A 17,714-nucleotide genomic window follows, 5' to 3' on the forward strand; every position below is an offset into this window, starting at 1 on the left:
GGTGGGGTGGCTTTTATTATTTTTTGATCAAACGCTATTTTAGTGGTAAATAACCACAAAGTACCCTGTGTTATTTACATGTACTATTTCTAATTACTTGCTGTAGCCTAAATGCTCTTTTTTTTTTGTTTGGGAGGCGGGTTGTATTTTATTTTTTGTAAATCCGCTATACGGTTGCAGAGATATGGGCCTTTTTATTTAGTGCTTATAGTTATGCGCTTCACTAAGGGAAAAGTGTGGCTCACAGGGAAATATAATGCAGAGCAACCTGAAGACAAGCCCCAGAGGATCCTGTGAGCCCCCTAGTAAAGACCATGAAAATCAGTACTAAATAAAAAGGCCCGTAGACCTGAAACTGAATGGCGAATATACAGAAAAAAAATACGGAATACTCAGGGGAGCAGCAGGAATAAAATAAGAGCAAAGCTTGGCCACTTTTGGCCTGGTGATGGGTCCTCTTTTAAGCCTGCATTCTGTTATCTTCTATTGTAAATTATGTAAGGTATGAGTTTATTCGTATAGCCTTTGTGTGTGGCAGTGACCTAGTCATAACTTGTTCCCCTTTTTAGTGCGCTGACCATTTCCAACATACAAGCTGGATCAACCGGGAACTGGGGCTGCCGGGTGCAGAGCAGGCGAGGTAATAACAGCCGGACTGTGGATATCGTGGTGCTGGAGAGTTCAGCACAGTATTGCCCCATAGACAGAGTGATCAACAACAAGGGGGATTTCAGGTGGGTGAACACTTCATTGCTTGGGGGGATTTTAATTTATTTTAACATTATTGATCTGTTATCAAGCATTGAGTATTTCATATACATATTTCGCTCAACCAGAGGGGCTTCATCAGTGTAATGACTGTTGTAACCTGTTCCCAAAGGGCATCTGGCACCAGACTGACCATTTCTGGTACTACTGACCCACTGCATATTCATCACAGGGTCAGACTTTTTTGTCCTACTAATCAGAAACTGTAAACGTGTGGGTTTTTACTTGATGGTTGGGAAGCCATTGCGTGCATGCTGCAGACCCTCACTAGCATTGTGTGGGTGGGATATATAATTATATAACGGCACAAACTTTGATGGAGGTTATGCTTCTTGCTGTATTATTTGGGTACTGTTGTAAATTCGCCATCACATCTTGTACTGCAGTTTCTCGCACGGCCTTACATGCAACACTCATGGGGGGGGGTCTAAATCATTATTCTCCATTCACCAAAAGAGCATAAATCATGGGGATGTGCACGGAGAATAAGTTGCTGTCAATTTGTGGTTTCTGAGGCTGGTAACTCTGATGAACTTATCCTCTGCATCAGAGGTGATTCTTGGTCTTCCTTTCTTACGGAGGTGCTCACGAAAGCCAATTACATCATAGTGATTGATGGTTTTTGTGACTGCACTTGAGGATACCTTCAAGGTTCTGGATTGATTTCTCTTGGTTTAAGCCTCTCGTTGTTTAGTCAACTGGTTCTGGCTTAGAACAGCTGTGGCCTAGGGCTGGAGAGGTGTACCTACTCTGCTACTGTAAAACACGCCAGTGGTCCCAAATTCTTTCTGATGGCCGGAGATTCCACAAAGGATCTCCTGACCAATCGTATCTGTTCATTGGAAGCCATCCCAGGTGACGACTCAATAGAATGCCAATGATCTAAAAGTTTTCATCAGAGTTAAAGGAAGGGGGATACTTTGAGAAATCTAAGGTTTAACACACATTTTGGTTAGTTTCCCACATGTTTCTTTGCGCCTTGTTTCCATGTGTTCCTCTGTCATTTTGTTGCCTTCAATCTGAATCTACAATGTGCGTATTCCTATAAGAACAAGAAAAGCATTGCATGAACAAATGTATCCAAACTTTTGATCAGCACTGTGTATACCTCAAAGTTATATAGCAGGCTCCAATCTCTGTCGTCTACGTTAGTATTTGCTGTTGACATTCCTCTGACTGTTCGCGGTAAGCACAGGATTAGATAGCAACGCCGTGAAGCCCGGCCAAGACAAACCTTTCACAATCTAAAGGAGTGAAGGTTGCCCGGTCAGGGCAGAACAGTGCTCCGTGTCACTAGTGCAGTGTCGGTGTGGCCATAGCCAATGACAAGTGTATAGGGCTGCCATACTTGCAGTACTACTATGGCAGTCATTCAGGCTTATTCACACCCAGATCTTTCTTATACTAGTAGTAGTGCTCAACCGATGGTGCTGCAAGGAAATTTTACATCTTGGCCAAGGATACACCGTGAATTAACCCATTGGTGACCATAAAATTAGGTGTAATGCCATGTTGCACTGGCAGCAGCTGCATGTAACAGCAGCTAGCAGAGCAATCTGCGATCACTGCTATTTAGCATATAAATAACCGCAATCACAAGCAGCTGATGGGTGAACATGGCAGCCAGGCGCCTGCTGAAGGCTGGGCCTCACCGGAGAACATTAATTCAACCATATACTGCAGTGTTGCTGGTAATAGTAGAAGCAATCGTGTGGTCGCAAGTTCAAGTTCCCTAAAAGGACTAAAAATATATAAGTTTCAATTACTCTTCTTTCCTATGTTAAAAAAAAAAACAATCATTGGTATAGTTCTGTCCATACGTGAAAGTCTGCTCTTTCGAAATAAAAAAAAATAGAAATGCCGGAATTTGCTTATTAATTGTTGCACCCCCCTACCCCCAAAAAAACAAAACAAAGTAAAAGCACACTTGCCACACCATTCCCTCCAACTTCTCATCTAATGCTGCTCCAATCCCACTCACCGGTCTCTGTCCCTTTCCACTCGAACACGTGGAGACTCTGGTCAACAAATGGTCACCGCTGCTGACTGTGATTGGCCGCAGCATTTAATATGTCCGTACGACCGACACCGAATGTGCAGAGACTATACAGTGGTGTAAAGTTATATAATGTGTGTGAACTGGCACATATCCAGCGGTCATTCATCAGGCTGAATGGCGACATGTTACATGATAGGGATTGTAGTTATAGTCTTTGTGCTGCATGGAAAGTTGATATGTGGTTTACGGATAATTGTGTTGTTGTTTTCATGCTTTTGCCTTTTTAATCCACGCAGCAGTGTAATGGTGATATGTCATTGTATATCCTGCTAGGTGGCCTAGGACTTTGGCCGGGATCACTGCGTACCTCCTGTGCACCCGGTACTCCGCCGGAGGGGGCATCTATCCTGGCAATCAGCAAGATGACATCAGAGCCTGGCGACGGTGTGACCGAGGGGGCTTCTGGGCAGAAGACGACTATTCCAGATGCCAGTACGCTAATGATGTTACACGAGTGCTGTACATGTTTAACCAGGTATATATTACATGACCAAAGAGCCAAAAAGAAGAATTACCCTGTATGTTATATAGGTCATGTTTAGTACCGAGGACCTCTCAGGCTGTGTTCGCTTGCTGCGTTATTGCAGCATTTTTTTATGTAAAAGCTGCATTTTACAGTACCAGCAAAAAGTATAAGATTTCAGAAATTTCCTGCACACGCTTGTTTTGTTTTTTTTCTCCCTGACTAAATTTGAGAATTGCAGCATTTTTTAAATCTGCAGCCAGTCAATTCTTTCAGCATGTTTTTTTTTCTCTAAATTTTAGTGTTAAGACTTTCAGTGTTTTTGCAGCTTTTTTTACTTATAGAAAGTGAAAAAATGCTGAAAAAAAAAAACGTTTTTTTGGTGAATAAAACTAACTTTATTAAAGATGTAGTGTAAGCAAAGCACACATGTAATATGCACCCAAAAAAACACTGCAAAAAAAATGCAGCGAAAAACCTGAAAAAGGCATCATGCCAGGAGAGCAGGTTTGGGCTGCAGAAAAAAAATGCAGCAAAACGCTGCGTGTGAACATAACCTAACTCTGACAATTGTCATTCCAAAAAGTGGTGACAACTCCGTGCACCGTGTAATGTGAGAATCAAAATATTCTGGGGGAAGAGAACGGGCAATTCCAACATTGCCTGTGTATTGTGCTTCATCTGTGCCAGCAGTCTATCAGAGGCGGACGGTTTGCAGGCAGTGTGCATCTCTTGGAAGCTCTCTGATACACATCTTGGGAGTGTTGCTCTGAAGTTAACCGTATGATTAGATCCGGCCAGCTGCAGTCCCCCATGAACTCCTCTAATGCTGCAGAGACAAATCTGATTGTAGCATTGGAGAGCGCTTTAACCCATAGCAGTAGGGTGACCATGCCGCTGGCCTGAACTGTAAGTCTTCAGGAGCGCACCGCCCCCCGGGAGGCAGAGGAGCAGTTTGCTCATGCAGAAAGGAGACCTGACAACCCTGTACAATATTCAGCTTGTACTTCTTCCTTGATCGTATTGTCTTTATTGTAACTTTCTTTATTACTTTTTTTTTAATGGTTGCTCATTTTTAGATGCCCCTTAACCTGACAAATGCTGTGGCTACTGCAAAGCAACTACTGGCTTACACCGTGGAGGCAGCCAACTTCTCTGACAAGATGGACGTTATCTTTGTGGCGGAAATGATTGAAAAATTTGGACGTTTTGCAGATAAATACAAAGAGGTAAGCATAATCATGAGACATGGTGCATCTAGCCAGCGCTTCACATATCATAGAGCTGTGGGTGTAGGACGATATTACCCAAAGGGTAAGAGAACCCTATTTAAGGGAAATGCTAAAAAACAACTTTTATTAATTTTTCATTAAAAGTGGTCAATATTTAAAATTACTATAGTGAACTTGTATTATTCCAGTATATAGAGTATTTTCCTGATATTGCAATCCCTCTCCCGCCAGCTACAATTGTTTAACCTTTCTATACATATGTATTTTCCAACCTAGATCATGGCTGCAGTTCATGAATCATATGTAGCACTCTCTAAATCTGTTCATTTCACCTTCCTACAAGTACCACTAAAGAAGCTAAAAAGCACACATACATAGCGCTATCTATGTGTGCTTTTTAGCTTCTTTAGTTGACTCAATCTTTGCATTGTGTGTCTGGATTTGCCACGGAGAACAGAAAGAGGAAAAGAGAACTGTCTGAGGACTTCCGAACCAAAATTGTTGAAAAATATCAACAACCTCAAGGTTACAAGTCCATCTCTAGAAATCTTGATGTTTCTTTGTCCACGGTGCTCAACATAAATTATAATGGGGAGTTTGCAATATGGTGATTGCCCTGAAATGTCATCTAGACGGGGCCGTTTCTGTGGATAGCCACTCTGTGAAGTACGGGGACAGTATGGTGAAGTACAGGGAAGGGACGCTGTACGGGGACAGTCATATTCATAATGGCCCCCATCGTCCATGTGGACTTGTGTGTAGTTGATGAGCTCTTGGTAATGGGATAAAATCAGTGTAACATGGTTTCTGCTTTGTTAGAAGGATCCTCTATAAAGCTATGAAAGCGATGAATAAATCGGTAGCGGTTTAGTGAAGGATTCGCTTTGACAGCTATGTACATTATTATTGCAATGTTTTATTGCTCCAGAGAGTTTTAAAAAAAAAAACTAGAGCCAATTCACATTTAGCCGTGATGAAACATTTTATGTCTGTAGCTGCACTGCAGAATTGTGTCTTTGGGTAACGGAAGGACAAGCAGCCTGCAGTCCCATACTCGTCTGTCCGTTCCTCCTGCTTGTGAAACTAAATGAGTACTAGGTAAAATCAGGGGACTGGTTAAAAAAGGAGTGTGACCAGAGAATCTGACTACACGGGGCTTGCTTGTTGTCTGTTCCTATGGAGACACATGGCTCAGCACAGCATCTGTAGACACAAAACAGTAGGAATTTTTTCTCTCTGAAGTCTTTTTGTAAAGTTGCCTCTTTTTCAGCGTAGATGTCTCCAGTGACGGCGTATATAACCTCTAATATATGCTTGGCTTATTTCTTCCCTGCTGCAGCTCGGTGACGTCATGGTTGATATAGCAAGTAACATCATGCTGGCGGATGAACAAGTCTTGTTGAAGGCCCAAAAAGATGCCAAGGCCTGTACACGTATAGTGCAGTGTCTACAACGGATCGCCACGTACCGACTCGCCAATGGGGCCCCCGTGTACTCCACTGTAAGTCATAGGTACAAGTGTGTAGGATGTCATTGCATCCAGTTATGTGCTCTTCTAAGTTACTAGGGGGCTTACAGGCTACGTGTAGCACATTAGCCAAACCACAGTCTTCTATGGACCTGACAGATGCCAGCAGGGTGTCCTTTTGGCAATAGTCTGGAAAGAATATCGGCACACATTTTAGCTTTTAAAGGGGTATTCCCGTCTTGTACATTTGTAACATATCCACATCATTGGCCATAAATGTTTCCCACCCATGAGATCTGCTTCTAGATAAAGAGCAGGTCCATCGTATGTCGCTCTCAGTAGAGAGGTGGTTGGAGTTTCCTTACAATTGAATGGGAATTTGGACCGCCTCTACCGAGCGTCTCACATCAGGTTCCCTTTCTTGACATATCTTGAACCGCATCTAGTATGATTTAGATATGCCATAAATAAAGAAGACTGGAATACCCCTTAAAAAGTATTGAAAAGCGTAGACGATTGTGCTGTTCAACGCAGACAGATACGAAGAAAAGCAAATATATATTCTTTACAATGGGGGATGTCTCCAAAAGATTGTTCTTTTTATCTCCAGTATTCCCCAAACATCGCCCTAGAAGCCTATGTGATAAAATCTTCCCTCTTCACCGGCATGACCTGCACGGTGTTCCAGAAGCTGGCCGCATCCGACCGCGTGGTGATGGCGGATTTAGGGAGAAGAGACCCTGATGGAAACCTGGATAAACAGCTGAGCTTTAAGTGTAATATGTCCAGCACCTTCAGTGCCGTGGCGTTAAAGGTAACTTTCTGAAATGTGTCACTAATTTAATGATACTGAGCTGCCATCAAATAATATGCAATCAAATCTTCGGTGAAAATTATATTACCAGTTCACATATGGGGTCAAATTATTATTATTTTTTTTAATTCTTGTTTTCTTTTTCTTGCAAAAATCAGAATTAAAACCAATGGGCAATTTTATTTTTCCCACTGTCACTTGGCAGACCCGGCTACAGAGGAAGACCGCTCTGTTTTAGTAGCTGACAATAGTATACATAGCGCTCATTAAAAAACACTTGTGTCTTTTTTCCTGGGTGTGTGGCAGGCACCAGTAGCCGAAATATAAATTGGCAGTATTGCCGGCCATAAATATAGAATGGACAGTTATTGTCATCCGAAAACTCTTTTATCAACTATCCATATTATAGTTGATAACTTATTGATTGGTGGGTGTCTGACGCCTGGGATCCGCGCTGGTCAGCAGAACAGCACACTTTATCCCTGTTTAGAATGGAGCAGCGCACCCGATTGACCGTCAGCGCACCCGATTGACCGTCAGCGCACCCGATTGACCGTCAGCGCACCCGATTGACCGTCACTCCATTCATTCCCTATGGACCTGCAGAATGCTGTACTCTGCTTTTTCTTGCAGTCCATAAGAGAATGAATAGCGCGACAGTCGGGCATCTGACTTGATGCTCCATTTTGGAAGGAGATAAAAATTCCCAATTCTGCCAGTTTGTACATGTACCACTGACCCCACCGACTTTCACCATTACCATGCCTAGGTGATAACTTATTTTCAATGGAGAACCCCTTAAAGTGATTAAATATGTGCATATTCTGTGCCAATAGGGTAAAAAAATCAGATTTTGATTGAAATTGTCAGTTGGCTAAAGACCATGCTAAAAAATTACTGCTAGACACCCTGACTCCCTCCCCTCCCTCAAAAATGAACTTTTCTACTTTTATAACCATTATTTATACATTACTGATTTTCTCCCAAAATAATGAAAAGTGTAAACCTTGAGTTTATTGGTGGTGACTATAAATAAACTGTCCCTGAGACTCAAAGGGACTGTCCGGCTTTAGCCCAAAAGTCTACAGTCATTCTATGTGACCTTTGAATCTTCACATCCCACACACTGTGCACTGTCAGGATTCTTTGGTATCGGGAGTCGGAAGTCATGTGACTGCAAGTATGTGAGTTGCATACTTCCAGCCACATTCCGACTAGACTTATACGACCTCGCTCAATACACTTGCATTGAGTGAGGCCATGCACGTCTAGTAGGCACGTGACCGCAGGTAAGCAAATCACATACTTGCAGTCACGCACCCGTCGCTCATGGCACGGGAGAATCTTTACAATGTACAGTGTGGATTCACAAGTCTGCAGTCACATGTGACTGCAGACTTGTACTCTTAGGCTGAAAAAGCCATTTCTGAGTAGAAAATGAGGAATGGTCTAGATATTTGATTGCGTCTCTCCCTCATACAGGATGTTTTGTGTTCACATCCACTTGTATAGTGTAATGTTCACTAGTGTTTTTGTGTCTTTTCCCCAGAACACGGTTGTGGAAGCTTCGATCCAGCTTCCGGCTGCATTGTTTGTACCTAAAGAGAGAGATAAGCGTGAGAAGCGAGCGGCGGATGAGTTTGTTTACAAGCTGCAGCTGATCGCATTCAGAAATGGGAAGCTTTTCCCGGCCACAGGGAACGTCACACACCTCACAGATGATGGGAAGAGGCGCTCCGTGGTGACGCCCGTCATTCTTGCCAAACTCGGTTCGTGGTAAAACGAGATCTCTTGTAGCAGGTCTTCACCTAATGCTGACAACCATATAATGATATGGTTCTCCGGACTTCCCGCTGGTCGCTGCCAGTAGACGGCAGCCCTGGTTCCTCTCCCTCATTATTTGCTCATTGTATGGTGGTCCTATATTTTGTTCCCACGACTCTGTCCCATTCACAAGAATGTCTCATGCTGGATGATAAAAATTTCCGGCCATGTCCTCTCTCTTATTACTAGACTAAGGCTGCATTTACACTGGAAGATTATCATGAACGGGTATTCTAAAAAAAAACCAGGCTGCTGATCATCAGATGAATGAGCAAAACACTCGTTCATCGAGTGAAATGATCTTTTGGTGGTCACAGAAAATCATCGTTCTCGGCAGCACATCGTCCTGTTTAAACTGGACCTCTGCTGCCGAGAAAATGGTCAGCCCATGTGTACTGAGCAATCTATGACTGATTACTCAGCACTCATCATTTGCTGTGGTCTGTCTGTGTAAACCGGTTATTAAACAACCTTGGGGATAGTGATGCTGGAAAAAAATAGTTTTGGTTTCACCGAGCTGCAAAGTGGTGTGAATAGGGGCCAAAAAGATGAAGCACGTAAATAAGAACTTAGTTTGCCATTGATAGGACAGATGATATGAACTCAGTCACCTGATGAAGCAATCTATAGTGAAACGCGTTGTACATAACATTCCATTAAACAATCTAAATGTCTATATGCCTCATGGGATTGTAAACCGCACTTAATTACTCTAAGCACTATATATGTTATTTTTATTTATTTTCTTTTTTTTTTCCTTTCACCTTTAGATGGCCCAAATAAGACCCCTCCCAGTGTCCCCATTAACATCACCCTCCGTCGCATTGCTCATGGGAAGGACCCTGTTGCAGCCCAGTGGGATTTTGATCTTCTTAATGGCCAAGGTGGATGGAAGTCAGAAGGCTGCAGTATCCTGGCCTCCGACGAGAACATAACTACCATACAGTGCCACACGCTCAGCAACTACGCTGTACTAATGGTGAGATTATCAGCCGCACACCGTGCTACATCCATTCACAAAGCCTGATAACTTTCTTAGACTATGTTCGCACACAGTGTTTTGCAGCATTGTTTTTTTTCTGCAGAAAATAAGCTGTTTTTTACAGTAGCAACAAAATTTCATAAATCTCATGCACACGCTTGATTTTTTCTTTCCCTGACTGAATTTGAGAACTGCAGCGTTTATCCAATCTGCAGCATGTTAATTCTTTCAGCGTTTATGCAGCATTTTTTTCACTCAGAAATCAATGAGAAAGTAAAAAAATACACAACAAACGATTTTGATGAATAAAACTAACTTTAATACACGTACTGTAGACAAAGCACCAAAAAAACACGGCAAAAATGCCACTAAACTTGTATTTTGAATGCAGCGTTTTTACTGCCAAGAGAACAGGTTCTGGTTGTAGAAAAAAATGCTGTGTGAACATAACCTTAGCAGATTTCTGTAATACAATATGACAACAGCAAATACCGGCCTGATATGTGTGGAGGCCGATAGTGTTCCAGTATTTTTGCTTAGTACTGATCTTTATCTTGGGTGCAGCCAGGACTACTGTACTGGGGTAAGGAAAGCCATAGATGTGCTCTGCTTTATCACTCTGTAGTGTATAGTGCTGGCGTATTATTTAAAGGAGTTTCAAGGATTAGGGAAATGGATCTGCTATATTTCCAGAAACCTTTTGGAAATCTAGGTTATAGGTTGTTGCAACTTATTAACAACCAAGCAAAACGAGTAATAAATGCCAAGACCCAACAATCGCTGCAACAAAGAGGCGTCTGTGCTCAGCTGGAGACCGAGCAGAGCAGCCGATAGACCTTCTATGTCCGTACACTGCTAACCCCACTTTAATAGGATCTCCCGAACACGTTCACAATGCCCTGCTGAGCACTTTTACCACCTTAATTTCATAGACCAGGGTAGGTTTCGACACTGGGCAAAACTTCTGGTGTGTCACTATGGAGGTACGCTCTAAGATCATAGGGAAAAGAGACTCTTTGATCTAATTTTGAGCAACCCCTTTAAAGGGGTTATCCCCTTTGAGAAAGTTTTTTTTTTACCATATGCTCAGTTGCCCCCTAAAAAACAGACTGCTTTACTTATTCTTCCCTGGTCCCGTACTAAGTCTTCCCTGCAACCCTGGTCTCTATGTGGCTGTAACGGTGATGTCACATTGAAGGCAATGTAGCCTGTCGGGGCGGTGTGGCCAGTCGCTGTCGGGGCGGTGTGGCCAGTCGCTGTCGGGGCGGTGTGGCCAGTCGCTGTCGGGGCGGTGTGGCCAGTCGCTGTCGGGGCGGTGTGGCCAGTCGCTGTCGGGGCGGTGTGGCCAGTCGCTGTCGGGGCGGTGTGGCCAGTGGCTGTCGGGGCGGTGTGGCCAGTGGCTGTCGGGGCGGTGTGGCCAGTGGCTGTCGGGGCGGTGTGGCCAGTGGCTGTCGGGGCGGTGTGGCCAGTGGCTGTCGGGGCGGTGTGGCCAGTGGCTGTCGGGGCGGTGTGGCCAGTGGCTGTCGGGGCGGTGTGGCCAGTGGCTGTCGGGGCGGTGTGGCCAGTGGCTGTCGGGGCGGTGTGGCCAGTGGCTGTCGGGGCGGTGTGGCCAGTGGCTGTCGGGGCGGTGTGGCCAGTGGCTGTCGGGGCGGTGTGGCCAGTGGCTGTCGGGGCGGTGTGGCCAGTGGCTGTCGGGGCGGTGTGGCCAGTGGCTGTCGGGGCGGTGTGGCCAGTGGCTGTCGGGGCGGTGTGGCCAGTGGCTGTCGGGGCGGTGCGGCCAGTCGCTGTCGGGGCGGTGTGGCCAATTGCTGAGCTCAGCCACTCAGTGGTTGGCTGCAGCTCTGTTTATGTGACGTCACCGCTTCAGCGAGACAACAGAGACCGGGGGCAGCGATGGAGACCCAAGGGGAGGGTAAGTGAGGCTTAGTTTTTAACTAACTGAGCATATGGTAAAAGCTTGTCTGAAAGGGGCCAATCCTTTAACCACTTAATGTTCTCTTTTCCGTCCAGGATCTGACTGGAGCGGAGATCTACACGCATCCTGTGACTCTCCTACACCCGGTGGTGTATGCTTCTGCGTTGGTCCTGCTCCTGTGTGTGCTGGTGCTGATCATCAGCTATTTGTACTATCACAGGTAAACCCTCCATGTACGCCGGCTGGAGACAGTGTAACCTGCAGAATAAGTGCAGTGTTGCTACCATTTTTATATATTTATTTTTTCTATAAATATATATATGACGTTTCTATTGGCTGTATATTTAATCTGTAAATGCCATTTCTCAGTATTGGTATGTTTCCTTTATTTTAGTATCTTTTAGGATAACTTGTTATAATCTAACCTACAAAAGATACTGTTGCACATACTGGTGTTTTATTTTTCAGCCTGATCCGCGTCAGCCTTAAGACCTGGCACATGTTGGTAAACCTCGGTCTTCACATCTTCCTGACCTGCGCCGTGTACGTGGGAGGCATAAACCAAACTAGAAACGCCAGTGTTTGTCAGGCTGTAAGTATCAACCCCTCCATATAACCGAATGACTCATGGCCAACATTAAATCACATTCACTGTATAGATGATAAAATATGAACAGTGTTAGATAAAATGATCCAGTGAAGGGTTCTGACATGTTTACATAGTTTGTCTCCTTCTGGTGTTAATAGTATACAGTAACGTGCGGGTCCACCTTATCATTGGTGGCGGCACATGCTCCCTTACATTTCCTACAGGTCTCTACATAGAGATCTTCTGTTCACTGCACGGCAGGCAATGAAAATCACTTTGTCCTGCTGGTCAGGAGCATAGCACAACTTCTGCAACTGAGAAAACATCTACTGGGGAAGTAAGAACGGAATATACTGTCAGCTGCCAGAGGGGGAAGGAGACTGATCCTGTTCTAGAGTCAGACCCAGCTGCACAGAATAGCAGTCTATATATAATGTATTTTTTTTGCTCTAGAAATACTGAAAATTGCCTTACTTTTAAACATCAAGAAGGTTTAAGAACGTTTTTCCAAAAGGGCCGCACAGCTAGAAGTGTAAATAAGTTTTGATTTGTGGTAAACTAATGATAAAAATTCAAACCTATTATTCTCATATTAATATAGCACATAAGTAGCGGGGAAAGAGCATGAAATAAAGAACTTCTCATAACATGTGGGACAGATGATATGAGCCCAGACCCCTGATAAAGCAATTTATAGTGAAACATGTCGTACATGGTGTACCAGAAGGAAATATGTTGCATTAATATATGCAGCATAATATGCATAGAACATTGTTTATTTTTTTTTCCAATCATCTCTTTGAAAACCTTGGTACTGTATTTATAATAATGATCACAACCAAAAACACACAGTGATGAGTCCTCTTTAATCGGCCACAGCGCTCCGAGAAAGTAGTGGACGTGTCTGGTATTACAGCTCATAAGGATGAACGTGTTCTTTCACTTAATAAGAAATTGTTTGTAATTTCCCCTTGCTTTGTAGATCGGGATCCTCCTGCATTACTGTACACTGGCAACTGTGCTATGGGTGGGAGTCACTGCCCGCAACATATACAAGCAAGTCACCAAGAAAGCCAAGCGCTGTCAGGATCCAGATGAGCTCCCACCTCCTCCTAGACCAATGCTAAGGTTTGTAGTAATGTATAGTCTATGTGATAATATGCACTATATGGGCAAAATGTCTTGTAATGCTGATGTATTAAGATTTCCCTTCACTGGAACAAAAGGGCCTAGATCGCCCCCTGATAAACAACCCACCACACTGTCCCTTCTTTGTGGATCTGTACACAGTGCAGTCGGGCAAGTAATGTTCTCCTGGCCATGAAAAAAGGAGCCGGATCCTCCATTTAAATTATTCTTCACTTTATGCAGAAGTTCATTAAAAATAACAGCATGGCGGGACAACGAAGTAGAACTGTTGGTGCATTTCATCCATTCGGTCTTAGTCGTGACACCTGAATGGTTGGAACACTTCAACAGCAACTGTTTTCACGGATAAGGTTTGCCTGCATTAGCCAACAGACCAGCTTAAAGGTGTATTCCCATCTGCAAGATCCTATTCCAATGTTTAGTAGGTGTAATAATAATATTAGCAAATACCTCCAATTAGAAATGTACTATAGTTATTCTGATTCACTGTATCACTTACCCCATGGGCAGGGTATTCAGTAGCTTAGGTATCCATGGTTACCACCACTAAGAACTAACTAACTGCCACCATATGAGTGGTCGTAACCATGGATTCCTTAGCTACTCCAATGTCCTGCGCATGGAGTAAGCGACATAGCGAATCAGAAGAACTATACTACATTTCTAATTGGAGGTATTTGCTAATATTATTAATATTACGCCTACTACATATTTGGATAAGATTTTGGAGATGGGAATACCCCTTTAAGTCCTCCAAATGATATACATTGGTGGAATAGCTCAACTGCTGCACTGACATTGTTCTAATGTTCTCCTGGCATTCGCCAAGCCCAAAATAGTCCATCAGACTACCAGATGCATCACTTCACAAAGTGTGTTTCCACTGCTCCTGAGTCTGGTACCAACATGCTTTACATGATTCCTTCCGACGCTCGGCAGTGTGCTTGGTGATGTAAGGCTGCATTCAGCTACTCGGCCAGGGAAGCTCTCGTGGGAGGAACAGATTTTGTTGTGAAGTTAATACAAGAGGAGGTTTGTTCTCTGCAATTATGAAGTCAGCAGAGCGTTGGTGACTTTTTGACTTTTCTGCCCTCTGCTCCTCAGTACTCGGTCCCCCGCTCTGTAACGTTACGGGGTCTTCACTTTCTGGCTGAGTTGCTGCAGTTCCTTCCACTACTTAATAATATCACTTACTTGTTACTCCGGTGACTCCTCTTACAGGACCGGGCTGGTATCAGAGAGCTCTGCACCACCAGCCACTCTGTCACTTGTTAGTAAAGGCAGACGGCATGGCGGGGGGCCGGATGTTATACACGGGGGGAAATGTCGAGGGGCCGGATGTTATACACGGGGGAAGGGGGCGAGGCACCAGATGTTATACACTGGGGAAGGGGGCGAGGGGCCGGATGTTATACACTGGGGAAGGGGGCGAGGCGCCAGATGTTATACACGGGGGAAGGGGGCGAGGCGCCAGATTTTATACACGGGGGAAGGGGGAGAGCACCAGATGTTATACACGGGGGAAGGGGGCGAGGCGCCAGATGTTATACACGGGGGAAGGGGGCGAGGAGCCAGATGTTATACACGGGGGAAGGGGGCGAGGCGCCAGATGTTATACACGGGGGAAGGGGGCGAGGCGCCGGATGTTATACACGGGGGAAGGGGGCGAGGCGCCGGATGTTATACACGGGGGAAGGGGGCGAGGCGCCGGATGTTATACACGGGGGAAGGGGGCGAGGCGCCGGATGTTATACACGGGGGAAGGGGGCGAGGCGCCGGATGTTATACACGGGGGAAGGGGGCGAGGCGCCGGATGTTATACACGGGGGAAGGAGGCGAGGCGCCGGATGTTATACACGGGGGAAGGGGGGCGAGGCGCCAGATGTTATACACGGGGGAAGGGGGCGAGGCGCCAGATGTTATACACGGGGGAAGGGGGCGAGGCGCCAGATGTTATACATAAAGGTGGTAATGGGACTGAGTGACAAATCTGATTTGAATGATTAGGACGCATGTCCCAGTACTTGCGGCTATGTAGGGTATTTATATGTGTAGAAATCACACAAGCACAGCACAATCCTTTTGTAGTTCTAAAGCTACGTCCAGTAGGTGGCGCTGTAGCCCTGACGGCAGCGCATTATTTATTTTATTGTTATTCCGCTTAGGCTTTAACTTTTGGCCTCTCTCCAAGGAAAATACTTTTGAGGTTGTATATCCATGTGTGAAAGTGATGAATGAAACGGTCGTGTTTGCTTAGAGGAAGTTCTAATGAAGTCAAATAAGTCAGCAATTCAACAGAAGTAGGAAGCCATTAAGGAAACGGCTGTTTACGTTGACTTCCTCCTCATGTTGGCTTGTGTTTTAGTTAATATTTTTGTTGGAGTCATTTATCTGTTATTTTTTTGTCGTTGCACTTTTAGATTCTATCTTATTGGAGGCGGCATTCCTATAATTGTGTGTGGAATAACCGCAGCGGCTAATATTAAAAACTACGGGAGCCAGCCCACTGCCCCTTAGTGAGTATCTCGTACTTAGTCCTAGAAGGGGACATTCCATGCTACAACCTGGTGATGACGCTGTTTGTGTTCCTTTTCCAGTTGCTGGATGGCGTGGGAGCCGAGCCTCGGAGCCTTCTACGGTCCGGCCAGTTTCATCGTGTTTATAAACTGCATGTACTTCCTCAGTATATTCATTCAGCTGAAGCGTCATCCCGACAGAGTCTTTGAGCTAAAGGAGCAAACCGAAGAACAGCAACGCTTGGCGGCTAGCGAAAACGGGGAAGCGAACCAGCAAGATTCACTTTCCGTGTCTTTAGTTTCTACATCCGCCTTGGAGAATGAGCAGACATTTCAAGCCCAACTTCTGGGCGCCAGCCTTACCCTGTTCCTATATGTGTCCCTTTGGATTTTCGGTGCTTTATCCGTTTCCTTGTATTACCCAATGGACCTGGTGTTCAGCTGCTTTTTTGGGGTGACTTGTTTAAGCCTTGGTGCCTTTTTGACCGTACACCACTGTATGAACAGGGAAGACGTGAGACGAGCGTTGGTCAACACCTTCTGCCCAGGTAGGAGCACATATTCAGTCCAAGTGAACGCCCCTCCTTCCAGCTCTTCTGGCGCCAACGGTGATGCCCCGAAGTGTACGAACAGCAGTGCTGAGTCTTCCTGCACCAATAAAAGCGCATCGAGCGTGAAGAACTCCTCCCAGGGCTGCAAGTTGACCAATTTGCAAGCAGCCGCAGCACAATGCAACACAAACCCCTTGCCGGTCAACGCACCACCCCAGCTTGACAATAGCTTGACCGAACACTCTTTGGATAATGATATTAAGATGCACGTTGCACCCGTGGAGGTTCAATATCGCCCCAATGGTCACCCGTCCAGACATCACAAAAACAGAAGTAAACACCGTTCCAGTAGGCTCACCGTGCTTAGGGAATACGCATATGATGTTCCCACCAGTGTCGACGGCAGCGTGCAGAACGCAGCACCAAAAAGCCGTCAGAGCTACTCAGAAGGTCACTCTCGAAGCCGCAGGGCTTATTTAGCCTACAGAGAGCGCCATTTTAACCAGTGCCATCAAGACAGTAGCGACGCTGGAAGCACTCTTCCAAAGTATAGCAGAAATATGGAAAAGCCTCCATCCGCAAACCACAAAAAAGACATTTTGACCGAACCCAGCGGCGTGGAGCTTGAAAGCCAGCAGAAATCATATGGTCTGAATTTGGCTGTCCAAAATGAACCAATTAAAAATGAAGCGACCGAGGAGCCACCGATAAACACAGACAGCTATGGAAACGTTAGGACTGGCCTATGGAAGCATGAAACTACTGTGTAGTATCTCCATGCTGGTTCACCCTTCTGGATCCTGCATGAAAGGGTCTATTCCATTTGCTTCGGACTTTTCCAATCTGATTGTTTACAGATACATTATGGGGGAGAACACGAACTGTGAAAGAAGAGATCTGTTCTAACTTCAAGTGACTTTTGTACGTCAAAAAGAGACCACGTTTTTTTTTTTTTTTTAATCCCACGCGTGATTTTTTTTATATATATTTTTTTAATATTTTTTTTTAAGAAAAGAAAAAGGAGAAAAAAAACAACTTTTTTTTATGTATTTTTGACATATACCGGATGCCTTGTTTCCTAATGGATTTGTATTTAAACTTGTAATAAACAGCGTTTATCACTGTCACATTTATTCTTTTAATATTATTGTCCCGAAACATTCATCCTGTTATAGAGTTGACGTCCGTTAAAGTAAATCTGTCAGCTTTTGCAATGTAATCTGAAAGCAGCATGAGGTAGGGATAGAGACCCTAATTCCAGCGATGTAACGTTTAGTTTACTGGGTGCTGTAGTTGTGATATTTTTTTTCTACTTTAGATCTAACAGAGCTCAAAATGTTGAGCTGTGAAGCCCGCACCATTGATGGGCAGCTATCTGTGTACA

The 17,714-nt window shown here is 44.7% G+C and overlaps 1 protein-coding gene across 1 annotated transcript in view; it reads left to right on the forward strand.

Annotated features, from left to right (window-relative positions):
• Positions 1–17,457, forward strand: part of ADGRA3 (adhesion G protein-coupled receptor A3) — a 76,178-nt gene extending 58,721 nt beyond the window's left edge. Inside the window, exons 8-19 of the mRNA XM_073646808.1 lie at positions 570–734; positions 3,101–3,302; positions 4,370–4,519; positions 5,862–6,023; positions 6,601–6,804; positions 8,354–8,573; positions 9,399–9,607; positions 11,621–11,745; positions 11,994–12,117; positions 13,097–13,242; positions 15,684–15,779; positions 15,861–17,457. Coding sequence (XP_073502909.1) covers positions 570–734; positions 3,101–3,302; positions 4,370–4,519; positions 5,862–6,023; positions 6,601–6,804; positions 8,354–8,573; positions 9,399–9,607; positions 11,621–11,745; positions 11,994–12,117; positions 13,097–13,242; positions 15,684–15,779; positions 15,861–17,100 — 3,043 coding nt within the window. The 3' untranslated portion in view covers positions 17,101–17,457. The remainder of the gene's footprint in view (positions 1–569; positions 735–3,100; positions 3,303–4,369; positions 4,520–5,861; positions 6,024–6,600; positions 6,805–8,353; positions 8,574–9,398; positions 9,608–11,620; positions 11,746–11,993; positions 12,118–13,096; positions 13,243–15,683; positions 15,780–15,860) is intronic.
• Positions 17,458–17,714: the final 257 nt, after the last annotated feature.

This window comes from Phyllobates terribilis, unplaced genomic scaffold, assembly GCF_046119375.1.
Source record: "Phyllobates terribilis strain yellow unplaced genomic scaffold, ASM4611937v1 Scaffold_1__5_contigs__length_1240528914, whole genome shotgun sequence".
Lineage (NCBI taxonomy): Eukaryota > Metazoa > Chordata > Amphibia > Anura > Dendrobatidae > Phyllobates > Phyllobates terribilis.